General features: G+C 43.8%; 1 protein-coding gene across 1 annotated transcript in view; it reads left to right on the top strand.

Annotated features, from left to right (window-relative positions):
- EFTUD2 (elongation factor Tu GTP binding domain containing 2) overlaps positions 1-17,057 on the top strand; it is a 39,567-nt gene that overhangs the window by 6,891 nt on the left and 15,619 nt on the right. The window contains exons 3-11 of the mRNA XM_049636280.1: positions 2,227-2,392; positions 3,059-3,137; positions 4,689-4,764; positions 5,251-5,316; positions 6,068-6,103; positions 8,520-8,610; positions 9,542-9,624; positions 12,483-12,649; positions 14,900-15,024. Of these exons, the coding sequence (XP_049492237.1) occupies positions 2,227-2,392; positions 3,059-3,137; positions 4,689-4,764; positions 5,251-5,316; positions 6,068-6,103; positions 8,520-8,610; positions 9,542-9,624; positions 12,483-12,649; positions 14,900-15,024 (889 nt within the window). The remainder of the gene's footprint in view (positions 1-2,226; positions 2,393-3,058; positions 3,138-4,688; positions 4,765-5,250; positions 5,317-6,067; positions 6,104-8,519; positions 8,611-9,541; positions 9,625-12,482; positions 12,650-14,899; positions 15,025-17,057) is intronic.

Below are 17,057 nucleotides of genomic sequence, written 5' to 3'. Positions count from 1 at the left end.
TCAGGTCACGTTAATAGAAGTAGAGCGTAAAGGTGATAGAGGTAGCCAGTCGGCATACCACTGGAGGGTTTCTTGTTCTTTTTAAGAAAGAAGTTGACGTGCTGGAATTTGTGTGAAGGAAAACAGGCTCCCACCAGTATATCCACCCACCTCCCTACCTCTGTGCCATATGCCTTCCCTCCTGTTCTTATGGATGATTTGTTTGCGTTCCTATCTACTAGAAACTAGGTCCCATCCCTTCTCACCTACCTGTGAGTTCTCCCCCTCCTGTGCCAGTTTTTCCTCCGCTAGATCATTCCCATCAGCATATAGACATGCTGATATTTCACCTTAAAATCCTCTTAACTGATCCAATATCCCCCTTCCTGTTACCCTGCTTCCCATTGCAGCATATCTCAAAACAGTTAGTGATACTTGCTGTCTCCAAATCCTCTCCTCCCTTTTTATGTCAAACCCATCTCTATCCTCTGCTTCTCCCATTCCACAGAGCCCGCTCTTGTCAAAGTCACTAGTGACCTCTGCCCCAGACCCAGTCCTCATCTTACTTGGCCTATCTGCAGCATCTGACCCGGCTGATCACTCCCTCCTTAAAATCCCCTCTTCTGTTGGCTTCCCCGGAACCCCCTAGTTTTCCTTCTCACTGGCAACCATCATCACAAACAACTATTTTAATTAATTAATTAATTAATTTATTTCTTAAGTTTTATTTTAGAGAGAGCACATACAAAAGTTGGGGAGAGGGGGAGAGGCAAGGGGTGGGGTAGGAGGGGGAAGAGGGGAGAGAGAGAGAGAGAGAGAGAGAGAGAGAGAGAGAGAGAGAGAATCCTAATGAGGCTCCACACTCGGCACAGAGCCCCCAACACGGTGCTCAATCCCACAATCCTAGGATCATGACCTAGGCCAAAATCAAGAGTTGGATGTGCAACCAACTGATCCACCCAGGCACTCCATTTTATTTTATTTTTATTTTTATTTTTATTTTTATTTTTATTTTTATTTTTTAACATTTATTCATTTTTGAGAGACAGAGCATGAACAGGGGAGGGGCAGAGAGAGAGGGAGACACAGAATCCAAAGCAGTTCCAAGCTGAGCTGTCAGCACAGAGCCTGATGTGGGGCTTGAACCATGAACTTTGGGATCATGACCTGAGCTAAAGTCAGACGCTTAACTGACTGAGCCACCCAGGCACCCGCAGGCACCCCGTTTTAAATATTATTTATTTATTTACTTCTTATTTGTCACAAACAGTTGTAAAATACTTTCATCATCCCAGAAAGAAGCCCCATACCCCTTAACCATTGCCCTGCAATTCTCCCAGCCCTAGGCAACCACTGATCTACCTTCTGTCTCTATAGATTTGCCTATTCTGGGCATTACATATAAGTGGAATCCTACAATATGTGTGGCCTTTTGTGTCTGGCTTCTGTCACTTAGCGTAATATTTTCAAGGTTTGTCCATGTGGTAGCAGGTGTAAATATTTCTTTTTTTTTTGTCAAATGATATTCCATTGTATAAATATACCACATTTTATTTATCCAGTCATCAGTTGATTGACATTTGGGTTGTTTCCACTTTTTGACCATTGTGAGTAATGCTGCTATGAACGTGTGTGTATAACTTTTTGTGTAACTTAGATCTTCAGTTGTCTTGGGTATACATCTATTAACAGAATTACTGGGTCGTAGGGTAACTCTGTGGTTAACGTTTTGAGGAACTACCAAACTTTTCCAAAGTGGCTGCACCATTTTACATTCCCACCAGCAGTGTCTGAGGGTTCCAGTTTCTCCACATCCTCACCAACACCTGTTATTATCTGTCACAAAGGTATTTTTCAAAAACAGCTCTGAATCTAAGTAAAAAATCTAAAGGTATGAACTTGTTCCCGGCTTCTACCTCTTATTTCTGACTTCTGCCCTTGAAGGAAGTGATTTTTCCCCTTAAAAGGATGTGTTATGATAAGCGATTTGTTTTCTCCAGTCTCCGTCCACTTGTGATCCACATGTAGGAAGGGGCTAGCTTGAAGCAGGAGAGCCATCTGTACAGACTTGTCTTTGTAAAGGATCACGCAAGAGTAGAGCCTGCCCCACTGACTCCCTGGCGCTGAACTCAAAATAAGAAGCTGTCAAGCCTGTGAAGTCATTGCTCTTGAGTCACATGACGTAGACGGTCACTGAGAAGGAAAGGTGTGTGCCTCTCAGGACCTCCTCCCCTCTCTTGCTCTTAGATGGATGATGACGACGATGACGATGACGTAGGAGATCACGATGAGGACCACCCTGGGATGGAGGTGGTGCTGCACGAGGACAAGAAGTACTACCCCACAGCTGAGGAGGTGTACGGTCCTGAGGTGGAGACCATCGTGCAAGAGGAAGACACCCAGCCTCTCACCGGTAAGTCAGCAGGCACCGGGTCGTGAGAGGTGAGATCAAGAAAGCTTCAGTTCGTAGCCGTGGTCGGTGTGGAAAGTTCAGGGAATGAACTCATTCGTTTTTCTTCACTATGCTCAGTATTGCTTCCGAATTGAGATTTGTCTAACCCTGTTTTAATATGTAGTACAACTTGTAGCTTGTTACTAAGCAAACAGGAATCGCTTCTTTATTTATTGAATTTTGGTTTCGGTGCTTATGACTGTATTTTAAGTTCTTTGTCTGGTGTGAGCTGTTTCTCCATCCAAAGAATCCCAACTCCTTTACCCAGTCCACACAGTGCTGATCTTCCACTTCTTTAATCATTTTCATTCATCTTCTGGGAAGTGGTTGGAATTCATAAACGCAAGGATAGATTTTGAACTGACACTGATCTCAGCCTATATCCAGTCCCTTTCCCTTCCTCCCACAAAATGAAGTCCAAACCCCTCAGTCCATAGTTTGAGAGCCTTCTCTGTCTTGTGCCAAACTGCATTCCCAAACGTGTCTGAACGTATGAGTGATCCTTGAGAATAACATAAATTGATGTCACATATCATACATTCTGAAAGCTCAGTCTACTGAAATGGGGCTCTGTATTTTTATGTTTTATGCCAACCTGCACGTCACAACTTTTGTTTTCCTGCCTAGAACCTATAATTAAGCCGGTGAAAACCAAGAAGTTCACTCTGATGGAGCAGACTTTACCTGTCACGGTGTATGAAATGGAGTAAGTTACAAGGTTTCTCAGCCTCTCTGCACAAATAGTGTGGGTTCATTTTTCTGTGGAGGTAGGAGGTGGTTTGTGGTTGAAGTAACCAATGAATTATAAAAGCAAAACTCCTCCCCTACAATTTGCCAGAATTTTCTTTGAGCATACATGGTTGCTGGACTATGTAGAGTCCATCTTAACTTTTCTCCTGGCTCTCATTCAGACCTCAGCCTTTTCTCTTCCAACCCCTTAGTTTGGTATTAGAAGCCACCCTTGGAGACAGAACTGGGTATTGTAATGGTCAGTGTTGAGACCACCAGAGGGCATTTTGACTTGATAGGATTGCTAAGTGTTTGGGGAATATAACAATTCTATATTTTGGAAAGGAGGGCACAAGTAGGTGGATACATGTGTAGAGTACTTAGACTCTTCATACAGCAGACTTTTGAAAATATTTTCATTGATGAATTGCATTTGTAAGGTCCCCATTATGTTGAAGTGCTTGTGACTCATTATTAGATAATGAAACTTAAAAAAAAAATGTTGACATCTAGTACATCTGAAAGAGTAGGGTCCCTTCTGGAATGGTCAGCTCACCTGCCCTCATTCAGCCGTTTTGGAAGCAACTTTTCAATTATCTTCCAAACTTGCTTCATGTTCTCTTGTGTTCTCACTGGTGATTTTTTAAATTTTCCAATCTTTGTTTCTTAAACTTTTTTATTTTTTTTTTTTAATTTTATTTTTTTTAATTTAATTTAATTTTATTTTATTTTATTTTATTTTATTTTATTTTATTTTATTATTTTAGAGAGTGTGAGCTGGGGAGGGGGCAGAGAGGGAAAGAGAGAGAAAGAGAGAGAGTGAATCTTAAGCAGGTTCCACGCTCAATGTGGAGCCCAACACAGGGCTTGATTTCATGACTCTGGGCTCATAACCTGAACCAAAACCAGGAGTCAGACACTGAACCGACTGAGCCACCTAGGTTCCCCCAAATTTCCAGTCTTTGAAAGCGGGCTAGAGATTTCAAAGAGCCAAAGTCCTCTGAAGGCTACCTGCCATGAGTAATGTGGGTGATAAACAAGACAGACAGTGCTGGTTTTGATCAAGATGGAACTCATTAACGAGATGGGGGTTTCTCAAAAGTTTTGTTAACTAGCTCTGAGGACAATTTTGAAAGAGAAGCTCTCTCAGTGATTTTGAGTCCCCTTAGCATTAATGGAATAAATCTATAGTGTCTAACCTGGAGATTTTGAATGGGGCAGTCCTTGTGTGCGTGCCCGTGTGTATTCTTACTGGTATTTGGGTTTGCTTTTCTTGCTTGCTTTTGAAATCTCATGATTTTACTGGTGAAATCCCCATTTCACAGGTTGGTTCACCTCGCGGGTAAGTCTCTTCCGTTCCCAGAGCCAGAACCAGAACCACGTAGATGTAGAAATTCACGTGTGCCTCTGAGTGCTCTCCAGTTGGTCTGAGAGTTGTTCCTGACAAAATACCTGAAACAGCTCTGTGCCACTCCCCACTTGGAAGCTTTTGCCAAAGTCCCTTTTCTCTTTCCCTTTCTCCTTTCAGCTTCTTGGCAGATTTGATGGATAACTCGGAGCTCATCAGAAATGTGACCCTCTGTGGCCATCTCCACCATGGCAAGGTGAGAGAACTTTCAGCTACTTGGAACAGGATTTCTCTTAGTTCCTGCTCTTTTTTTCAGCCCTCAGAGTCACAGGTTGGGGTTTGAAGCCATAACATTGGACCTCCTGATTCTGGGGGGCCTCCATGCGTAGTGTGAATCCATTTTGTGAAATTCTAGCTTTTCCTGAGCAGCAGGTGGGTGGAGCCTGTTTCTAAGCCACTTACAGCCTTGTGTCTACATCTGGACAGAAGAGGGGAAATTGAGCCTTACTCTGATTTTATAAGTTTTCATTTCCCGGGGGAATGCTTTGTCCAAGAAAGATTTCATCTTTCATTTGAAAATAATCCTGTGGCTTCAGTGTTAATCCCTTGCTGTCCCATAATCCTCCTTGCTCTCCTCTTCCTCTCCTTATCCCCAAGTTATGTGCTGTATTGGGCACTGGGGGAGGGGTAGAGTAGATTTTCCTTTGTGCTTGACAGATCTTAACCTTCTCTTCCCTTTCAGACATGTTTTGTAGATTGTTTAATAGAGCAGACTCACCCGGAAATCAGGAAGCGCTATGACCAAGATGTGAGTAGAAATTCTGTGGAGGGTTTAGGATGAACCATTCAGAATATGGTGTCTCTCTCTTTCCCCTTCCTTCCACTTTCCCACTCTTGTTATAAATAATGACACCTACAAAGTGCTGCTTTATAATTGTAATCTCTATTCATAGCCTTTAAGAAAGTAATTTTAACTTTCTCGAGAGCATAGAGAATATTAACCTGCAGTATTTTTGGATGATCTGTTCTGCACTTGGGATCTTTCCTCTGTTCTGATATATCCTGACTTTTATAGCCTGTTCTTTCCTGTCATAGTATTAATAGTCTACTCTATAAATATAATACAATTGGACCTTGTTGTTTTCATGATAAATTTAAATGCCTGTGAATGAGGCCAAGTGTGGCTGCAAGTCTCAGAGCAATAAATGTTCTGTGTCTGCTAGATTGAGTGTTTTGACGTGCGGGGCGTTCCATAAAGGCTGGATATGTCTCCCTTCACCACTTTAGAATTCAGTGTATTTGATCAAATTGAGCTCTCCAGCCATACCTGGTCCTCGGTGACCACCCTAACCCCCCAAAAAATCCATTCAGGAGCATTTTCCATCTGAGAGGGCACTGGTCTCATTGTTTGGAATTTCTGTAGGATACCCTTCTGTCTTCCATCTGTCCTTCTGAGGCAGAAACCCTTGAGTTGGGAGCTGGTGGGGGAAAGTGATTGATGGTTTGTGTGGGAGAGGAGTCTGAAGTCAGTTGGTAACAGCGCTGCATTTTTTTTTCAGCTGTGCTACACTGACATCCTCTTCACAGAGCAGGAGGTAGGTGTTCCTGGGGAAATCCAATTGTTGCCCACACCAGACCCATCAGGAGTTCTATAGGGAATGTGGGGGAGCCTTTATGCTAACACTTTGCTCTATACTGTACTCCCTCTCTCACTCCCACCTCACGTCTCTTTATCTTGCTGCTTCTCCCAGTCGTCCCCTGATCTGTATATATTACTTGAAAGAGAGGTGGGCAGGCAAGCTTTAGGGTAGGTGGGGGGACCTTCCTACCCTTACTTTTAATTTGGCCTAGTAGGGCAAGGCCCAACAGGTGATATCTACATTTCTGCAATAAGTTATATAGAAACCCAACAGGATTTTTTAAATGACATCATCCTCAAAACCCATGAGATGATTCCATCTATATGATGATCTCTTTCTAGGAGTAGCTTCTCTTTGAGAGTGGGTACCTCTGTCGTTGTGCTTCTATTCTGTGTGAAGCAGTGAGCGTACCTCACTGTCTTTCCCATTCCAGCTGGTGGCTCTTTCTTCCATCTGGATCTTTCCCCTGCTCTCTGACCCCTCTCTTTCCTCTCTCCTTTATTTCTGTCTCTGTTTCTTAAATGACCACATGGAGAGCTCAAGTTCGTAAGTGCGGTTTATTTACTAAAGGAACTTTGAACAGTGCAAGCTTATGATAAGTAATTAACAGATGTTAGCTTTTGTTTTTTAACATGTATGACTAGAGTGTTTTTAATACTTACTTCTTTTTATAACTTTTGGTTCCCAAGTTTTATTCAAGAACTCATACAAAATATTCCAGATAGGGGCGCCTGGGTGGCTCAGTCGGTTGAGCGTCTGACTTTGGCTCATGTCCTGGTCTCACGGTTTGCAAGTTTGAGCCCCACGTCGGGCTCTGTGCTGACAGCTCAGAGCCTGGAGCCTGCTTCAGATTCTGTGTCTCCCTCCCTCTCTGCCCCTCGCCAGCTCACACAGTCTCTCTCAAAAATAAATATTAGGGGCGCCTGGGTGGCTCAGTCGGTTGAGCGTCCGACTTCGGCTCAGGTCATGATCTCGCGGTGTGTGAGTTCGAGCCCCGCGTCGGGCTCTGTGCTGGCAGCTCAGAGCCTGGAGCCTGCTTCCGATTCTGTGTCTCCCTCTCTCTCTGCCCCTCCCCTGCTCATGCTCTGTCTCTCTCTGTCTCAAAAATAAATAAAAACATTTAAATAAATAAATATTTAAAAAATTTAAAAAAATATTCCAGATAAATGCATTTTAATCTTTCTCTTCTTCCTCGTGGTTAATCCAGAAGTAACACAATTCATAACTCTCTTTGTTGCGAGTAACTACATATCACACAGATTATTCTTCTTCAAATTAAAAAAAAATTTTTTTAATATTTACTTTTGAGAGAGAGCGAGAGCGCAAGCTGGGGAGGGGCAGAGAGAGGAAGACAGAGGATCCGAAGCAGGCTCTGTGCCGACAGCAACTAGCCTGACGTGGGGCTCCAGCTCACAAACTGTGAGACCATGACCTGAGCTGAAGTCTGACACTCAGCCGACTGAGCCACCCTGGTGCCCCTCTTCAGGTATTTTTTGCTGAGATATTTCAAACACCTTTTGGAAAAAGACACCTCAGAAATGACAGTAATCTTGCTCTTGCTCCTTTGAATGGTTACAACCCCTCCACCAACATTCCCAGCTTTGCCATTCTCTTTGATTCTCTTGAGGAAACTGCTCCAAACTGGCAGCATCCATGATTCCATCTCCTACAAAGTGGGTGCAGTCAAGGGTAGACTTCAGAACTTTTTTTTTTTGCGCCCCTTTGTCACAAGCTTTTTCATGGGTGCCATGGTGGCAGCGGGGGCCAAAAGGGTCTAATTTTTTTTGAAACCCTAAAATGCAGCAGGATGTTTCATTTCACTTATATAATGCTTTAGTTATTTTTTGTTAACCGTGTATTAAGATCGTAGGATCTTGGATTCTCTGTTAAGATATAATCCTGCTTTACTTGTTCTTTTGGTTTTTTGTGGTTTTTTTTTTTTTTTTTAAGTTTATTTATTTTGAGAGAGAGAGAAAAACAGAAAACAGAGCGGGGAGAGGGGCAGAGAGAGGGAGAAACAGAATCCCAAGCGGGCCTCACACCATCAGCGCAGAGCCTCACATGGGGCTCGAACACACAAACCGTGACGTCGTGACCTGAGTTGAGGTCAAGACTTGGGTGCTTAACCGACTGAGCCACCCAGGCACCCCTATTTTTACTTTTGTTGTATTTGAACGAGACCTCTGCAGAAATGATGTTTAACACCAAGATAGCTCATCTTCAGGGTCATTCTGATTAGAGGCCTAGATAAAAATAACACTCAAGAAGAGACGTCAGCGTAACTACTAGCAACTGGCAAGCCCCTGGAGCAGAAGGAACTCCTCTTGCATAGGAAGAAATCCCAATGACCACTCTTTCTTCGTGATTTCAGAGAGGTGTTGGCATCAAAAGCACTCCAGTGACAGTGGTCTTGCCAGATACCAAAGGAAAGTCTTACCTCTTCAATATCATGGACACTCCAGGTGGGACATTCCTTTTACTATGAGACCTTGCCCTCCTTTTTTTTTGTGCTCTCTTTCCAGAATAGAACAGAGCATTTCATCTTTGTGTTTACATTCCTTCACTTCTCCTTTCGTTGAGATAATTTCCTTTTTCACTGTCTCCTTTGCTTCTGACTAGTTAATTAGCAGGCACTGTGCAGCAGGCCTTCTCTTTCGCTCCTCTCTTTGCTCTGCTCTAAAATATTTAAATATTAGGGAGTCTCATTCATTGACTCATTCCAGCCTGTGTCAGGCCCCATGCTAGACACTTGATAATGAAGGTGAGTCAGACATGGCCCTGGCTTCGGGCACGCTAAGTCTTTTGAAGGAAACCGTGGGGTCAGTGCACCAAGTGGCGGTGGACATACAGGTCACAGGAGCAGCCTACCTTGCCCTGTGACAGACTGTGTCTTTATCTAATGGAAAGGACCAACTCGGGGCAGAGTTTTAAGTAGAAAAACTGGAGCTTTGACAGGTTGACCTTCTTCTCATCCTCGGATGCCCAGTGCCCTGATACCTCTCAGCCCCTGTCCCTGTCCCCCACCGGCAGCACCTTGGCTTATCTCTCACGCACCAGGCCCTCTTGCCCTTTCTCCAGCCTCTGAATCGTCTTGTGCCTCCCAGAACTCTGCTGACTGCTGATGAGACCTAGCTGGTGTGTGAATGTCGATGTTATTGCCCTCCTAGGCAAACACTTCCTTCTTTTTGTGTTTGGGGACCCCCTGTATAAAAGTTTAATCCAAGCACATGACTCTACCTGGTAGAATTTTATACGATGTAGGGAGTTGTGGGGAGAAGGGAAAGGACCTGTTTGGGGGCTCACATGCTTTGCAGTGTTCCCTTAGGCTACCTACAAGTTAATTTGCGTCATCCTGCCACCACGCAGGTGACTTACTGGGTATTTGCCTTTCAGGACATGTGAATTTTTCTGATGAGGTCACAGCTGGCTTGCGCATCTCAGATGGAGTTGTCCTTTTCATCGATGCGGCTGAAGGGGTGAGTCTGCCGCTACCCTCTTATGATCCCTCCTCCATGTTAGGTTTGCCCCACACAATGCCTAGTGCATTGAGTGAGCTGGGAACCAGAGACGATGAAAGTCTGTGGGATTAAGGCTCACGTTTGCTCTGAAATTAAGGCAGCCTATGAAGGTCACAATTACTTCTCAGTATGAGTTCTTCACTCCTTGTCCAGTGAAGGTCAAAATGATAGGACCCAAAATAAAATGACAAATGTAATTAAAAGAGGGAGGAGAGTATATTCGTGTAAATGGATTTTAAATATTAATGAGTTTTTCTTTTTTTAAATTTTTTTATGTTTATTTTATTTTTGAGAGAGAGCGAGCGAGCTCGAGCATGAGCTGGGGAAGGGCAGAGAGAGATGGAGACACAGGATCTGAAGCAGGCTCCAGGCTCTGAGCTGTCAGCACAGAACCCAGTGCGGTGCTCGAGCCCACAAACTGTGAGATCGTGACCTGCGCCGAAGTCAGATGCTTAACCAGCTGAGTCACCCAGGCGCCCCAATGAGTTTTTCTAAAATAGAGTTTGGAATCAAAAGACTCAAGGCATCTTGTATATTTCTAAATTGAGAGATTAGGTAATTTGGCTAACCTTGTTCGTGTTGTCATTGGTGATTTTGCCAGCAGAGGGAGCCAGAGTTGCTTTTTTTTTTTTTTCTTCCCCCTCTATTTGATTTCATTTTGGAATACACATACTTTCAAATTTATTGAAAAGTTGGAAGAACAGTACAAGGAGTGCACCCTCATTTGCTTTGTAATTCTTTCTCTGTAGATGTATACACACACATATGAGTGTGTATTTTCCCCGTGAATTATTTCAAAATACAATATTTCAGCATGTTACCTAAGAACAAGGACATTCACTTACATGACCAAAATACAGTTCCCAAAATCAGGGAATTTAACATTGATACAGTATTGTTGTACAGATCTTTTTCTCCAGACCTTACAGAATTTCACTAACTGTCCCAGTAGTGTCCCTTATAGAATTTTCTTTTCTGATCAAGGATGCTGCCTAGCATTCAGTCCTCATGTCTCTTCAGTCTCTTAATTGGAATCATTTGATTGGAACTATTCAATAGTCTTTCTTGGTTTTTTTATAACGGCATTTTTGAAGAGTATAAATTATACTTGTTTGGTAGTATGTCTCTCCATCTGGCCTCGTTGAATGTTTGCTCCTGATCGCATTCAGGTTATTTTTGACCCAAGTGCAAATGTAGCTGTATTGTTCTTAGTCCATCACATTAGGAGGCCCATGGTGTTACCTTATCCCATTATTGGTGATACTAACTTTGATTGCTTGGTTAAGGTGGGTTTACCAGTTTTCTCCTGTGTAAAGTTACTATTTTCCCCCTTGGTAATAAATAATTTGTGGAGAGATACCTTGAGGCTCTGTATACATTCTACTCCTTTTCAAACTTTGCCTATTAGTTTTATCATCTGTTAATTTTTTTTTTTTTTTAATGTAAGCTCTATGCCCAGTGTGGGGCTCAAAGTCATGACCCCGAGATCAAGAGTCGCATGCTCTACTGACTGAGCCAGCCAGGCACCCCAAGTTTTATCCTCCATTAATCATTCCTAGTTTATTTCCATAGTAGTTGCAAATGATGATTTTCTAACTCTTATTATTCCTTTTTTTTTAATGTATATTTATTTTTGAAAGAGAGAGGGAGAGAGACAGTGTAAGAGGAAGTGGGGCAGAGAGAGAGGGAGACACAGAATCTGAAGCAGGCTCCAGGCTCTGAGCTGTCAGCACAGAGCCCGACGCCGGGCTCGAACTTGTGAACCATGAGATCACCTGAGCCAAAGTCAGACACTCAACTGTCTGAGCCACCCAGGCATCCCCTCCTATTATATTTTTTGGTTGGAATTCTATTTTGAGGAAGGGCTTTCCTTTCTCCCCGATTTGCTTATTTATTGTCAGTATGGATACGTGGATTTTTATTTCATTCAGTGGGTTATAATCCATTATTTTCCTTACATATTTTGATGCTCTATCCCAGATTTGGTTAGGTAGAGCTCCTTTGTTCTTTTGACATGCCCCATCTTTTTTGGAGTACTTCCTTACTTTCAGGCACAAAAAGATGTTCTGGATTCATTTTGTGCTTTACCTGCCCCAGTCCTGGAATCAGCTATTTCTTCAAGGAGCTCTGGCTCCTTGTAGTGGGGACTGGGGTAGAAACAAACGCCATGGTGTGTTCACTGCTCCTGGGGTCCATTACTTCTAGATCTTTTCACTGAACACAGATAATACATACACACACACATCTATAACTATTTTTTTGTTTACGTTTTTATTTATTTATTTTGAGAGAAAGAGAATGTGCATGAGTAGGGAAGGGGCAGGGAGAGGGGGGAGAGTGAGAATCCCAGGCAAGCTCTGTGCTGTGAGCACAGAACTTAATGTGGGTCTCGATCTCACAAACTGAGATCATGACCTGAGCCGAAATCAAGTCAGACGCTCAACTGACTGAGCCACCAAGGTGCCCCAACTATTTCTACACATACATATTAAATGGAATAAATAATAAAAAAAGAAGAAATCGTATTTTCATCCTAATGCCCACAGTCCCATTCAGTACCATACCTGCTTCCTAAGCCTGCTTCTGTCCCTTCTCCAGCACTGAGAAACCTGGCTCCCAGCATCATCAGGCTGTTTAGTCGTATCTCAATCCTGCCAGGTGCCCTCTTTACCCTCTGCTTACACCCAATAATCAGTTTCCCGAGGTTCTCTTTTCCTCATAGTTTGTATTTTCAGATAGTACCTTCTTTGGCTTTGCTCTGGACTTTTCTGCCCTTTTTGCTCTTACCACCACTTTCTGGGTCTTGTGTCTCTCAGGTGATGCTAAACACAGAGCGGCTGATCAAGCACGCAGTACAGGAGAGGCTGGCGGTCACCGTGTGCATCAACAAGATTGACCGGCTGATCCTGGAGCTAAAGCTGCCGCCAACTGATGCTTATTATAAGCTGCGCCACATCGTAGATGAGGTCAACGGATTAATAAGGTATGGGACCCGGGGCTCCTGGATGGCTCAGTCTGTTAAGCGTCTGACTCTTGGTTTCAGCTCAGGTCACGATCTTACAGTTTCGTGAGTTCGAGCCCCACGTCGGGCTCTGCGCTGACAGCACAGAGCCTTCTTGGGATTCTCTGTTTCCCCCTCTCTCTGCACCTCCCCCACTTGCACTGTCTCTTTCTCAAAAGAAATAAATAAACTTAAATAAATAAATAAATAAATAAATAAGGTATAGGACCCCAGGTGTGGATTTCCTGTCCCCAGGAACTCTGTTTTTTACAAATCTTAACCTTCAACACCTCTGGGGGGCAACCCTGATTTCTTGGGAGTATATAACGAGCTTTTTGGACAAGGCTAGGGGCACATTCCAGGGCTCTATAGGGTTTGACTCCACAACCTCGGCCTCATTGACCCTGTGCCTTCACCGGCTGTACAGCCTAAGACCCACCTTCACTTCTGTGTTGTGTTCAATACCTGGGACTCTCAACTTGGTCTCGCCTTCACCCCATACCAAGTGTGTGAACCTGGGCAAGTGATGCTTATAGAGCCTCAGGTTCTGCCTCTGTAAAAAGGGAATGAATGATAATAACGCTTACCTAATGGGATGTGATAAGAAATCAGATATTTGGAACACCTGGTGGCTCAGTCGGTTGAGCATCCAACTTCGGCTCAGGTCATGGTTTCACAGTTTGTGGGTTTGAGCCCCATGTTGGGCTCTGTGCTGACAGCTCAGCATGAGCGTGCGTGCTCTCGCGCCCTTCTCTCTTTCTCTCTTTCTGCCCCGCCCTCGTTCGTGCTCTGTCTCTCAAAAATAAATAAACGTTAAAAAAAAAAATTTTTTTTTTTTAAAGAAATCAGGTATATATTTGATGTAACCCACTTAGCATAGGGCTTAGCATGCAGTACCTGCCCCATGAATGATGTTAGTTGCTGTTATTAACACAAATTCAGTAAGTGAAGGAACTATTGGCTGTTGTTTTTGTGGACATAGTTGCTTTTCAGCAAGATGGATTTCAGGCTTATATTAATAAGTATGAGCGATGGCTGGGAGACCTCACAATACAGTATCAAGGTGACTTTGAAGAATAGGTTAAATATATCATAAAGACAGTCTTGTCTGCGGGCTGACAGAAGGACTGGATGACTTATTGTGGCCCCTCAAAGGGCCCAGAATGAAGCTGTCCTATTGAGAGAACACCTCTCCAGTTAAGGACTGGGGATGGTACCTCCGTGGCCAGAGACAGATTTACCTTCAGGAGCCTCCCCCGTATGTAGTACTAATTCTCAACAGTGATCTCTTCTCCCTGGCTCCAGAAGACCGAGAATGACTGGAGACCAACATAATATCAGGAACCCCAAAGATGAAATGATAAACTTATTTATTACCTTTAAATAGAGGATGGGGCTAAATCCCGATCACCAAAATAAGAAGTCTGATCTCAGCCTCTAAACAAGAAACAGCAACGTGAGCATATTATTTAGAAATATGAGGACCATTGCTCTGAAAGCAGCTTTAACAGAGTTGAAAGCAGTTGCCTCTGGGGAACATAACTTGGGATATGGTGGAATAAGGTAGGAAACTGCTCTTTAGAAGCCAATACTTTCACTTCTAAATTAAGAAATTACATAAAACAATCTGTCAGTGAGGCTAGGGTTGTGGATTGAATTCCTGTATACAGCTGGTTTTCTTTGAAACTTTAGTGAACTTGGGATGCTGTGGCTTCTGCGTGGCCTTTAAGATAAAGTTTTCATGTGAATTTGTATAACAACGCCTAATAAAATAAAGAGGAACTGGGCAGTGAGAGTGGGGAGCAAAGTTGCCCTTATTTTGTCTTTTGTTTTTTATTCACTTCTGATATTTATGTCTGTTTGTGTTTGTGAAATTGAGATTTCTCAAAAACGTACTCCACTTTCACATCAGATTCCTTTCCTGTGTTTCAAGAGCTTTGTCTCTGACCTCCAAGTTTCCCCTTGTGTGTCTGGTGCAGTTAACTTCTCCAGGAACATGCACGAAGTTCCCAGCACTGGGAAGTCAGCTTGTTACTGGGAGTTAGGGGACAACTCCATCATGTCACTTTCTTGGGCCAGGCCGCTGGCAGCACTTGAGTGTGTTATGCAAGCCCCTTCTGAGAACAAGGGCTGGAGAGGGGTGATGACACAGAGTCCCCGCCCTTCACCCTTGGCATTATGTTGGTGTTGCTGCACAGCCCGGCTCTGCACTCATGACTGTCTCTGTTTCAGCATGTACTCCACCGATGAGAACCTGATCCTTTCCCCGCTCCTGGGCAACGTCTGCTTCTCCAGCTCCCAGTACAGCATCTGCTTCACACTCGGCTCCTTTGCCAAGATCTATGCTGACACCTTCGGTAAGCTCTGGCTGGCGGGCTGTCTCCCAGCTTCCCCAGAGTCACGGGTGCCTTTCCTGCTGAAGAGTTTAGAATTGGCTTCATGCCAGGGTCCCCTGTTTGGGGGAGCATTTTATCAACTATTATTGTCACGTTTCGGTCTCTTTTTGGCCCCTAGACCCTTTCTTTGGGCCAAGTGGCTTCTAAAGAATAGAAGAGTAAAGGTGACTGTGGAAGAAATGGGTGAAAGGGAGCTCATTTTAGGAATAAGAATCTTTGTTAGCGTGAGACAGATATTTTCCGAGAGTAATTCTCCGTGGGCGCAAAGCCCTGTCAGACCTCTTCCTCAGGGATGGAATGTCTGTCACTAGTGGTGCTTCTTCTGGCTGTCTCTCCAGCCATCTGTAGGCACATGGACATTTTGTAGGCCTACTCGAGAGCTCGAGTTGGATTTGCAGTCCCCCGGGATACCCAGCTGAATGATTTTACAGGTCCCGGAGCCTTGGCACAGAGCTCTGGGGCCGGCTTCCCAACTCCAGGAGACTCCTGTGCTCTTTACCTCTGTGCCTCCCGATTCCCTCAGATTCCGGTAACAACCATGTCCTGAGTGTCCAACACTGTCCTTTCGAGGAGGTCATAATTCACCCTGTTTTGAGGACTGCAGAGAGGCCCGATGAGAGGTCTCACAGCTGACAGGCACTGGAGCTCCAGTGTTTCTGTTCTCACCACTCAGTGGTCCTTCACCCTCGTCTTTGCTCTTGTGAAAGAAATGGGCAAACGCAACTTGTTTGTTTGTGTTTTTAATATGTACTTATCCACTGCATCCTCATTGTAGAAACGTGGACGATACGGTAAAATCTCATCAAGAAAGCAAAACTCACCCATAACCTCATTACCATAACCATGCAAACATTTTATAGTTCTTTCTGTGTTTAGTGTTCTGCATAAATGAGATCACATTTTATAGAGGGACATAAATAATATATAAAACATAACAGATAAATTTTCACTCAGCATCGGATCACAGGAATTTGCCAAATTATTTTATTAAAATTCATTTCTATGAATTATTTTCTGTCACTGCCAGTTACTCCCCTGTATAGATGTGCTATAACTTAACTACTTTCTTATCATTAGGCATACATTTAGTTGTTTCTAGATGGCTCTTTTGAAAAGGAAAAGTAGATGGATAATAAATAAAACTTATCTGAGTAGGGTTCTGGTTTCCAGGTCTCTGAATATTCTTTACATCAGCATGTGAAGCAAAATCCAAGACCATTTCTGTAATTACAGTGTATTAATGATTTAGTTTCTGATTGAAAATGGCCCTGAGCCTCAGGAGAAAGTATTGCCCATCCTAGGAACCCACTGTTAGTTTACAAAGGAGCCAGCTCTGGGTTCCAGTATCATCCTCCTGAAAAGCCATGTATGGGGGCACCTGGGTGGCTCAGTTGGTTGAGCATCTGACTCAGGTCATGATCCCAGGGTCATGGGATCAAGCCCTGCACTGGGTTCTGCACTGAGCATGGAGACTGCTTAGGATTCTCTCTCTTTCTTCCTCTGCCCCTCTCCCCCATTTGCATTCTTTCTGTATACTTATATTTTTACAAAGGAGGGGAGGGGAGAAAAGTCATGTTTGGGACTTCTAGAAAGTCAGCTCTGAAAGGAATATCAGAGATCATTGAGTCCTTCCCCTTCATCCCACATATGGGAAAACTACGCCCAGGGTTACAGAACCTACTGGTGGGCTTGGGACTAGAATCTACTTGATGTTTTTTCCATCACACCGTACTTCCACAGTTGATGTCATGTCCTCTTAACTAAGAATCTGGCAACGCATGGGGAACAATCTCTGACTTCTAAGAACTCTGTCCAAGGGGTAGACGGCAACCTACAGAGTGTTGAACAACATTGTATGACATCAGTTTGGGCAGGAAGAGATGGGGCTTCATGGGCAGGTGGAGAGTAGAGAGCTGGGAGTTCTAGATTCGCAGCATTGAAAGAGGAGGTACAGAGGCGGGTGGTTTGGACCCATGGCCTATTTAATAATGGTG

Source organism: Panthera uncia, chromosome E1 (assembly GCF_023721935.1).
Source record: "Panthera uncia isolate 11264 chromosome E1, Puncia_PCG_1.0, whole genome shotgun sequence".
Lineage (NCBI taxonomy): Eukaryota > Metazoa > Chordata > Mammalia > Carnivora > Felidae > Panthera > Panthera uncia.
This window is presented reverse-complemented; position numbering and strand designations above follow the sequence as displayed.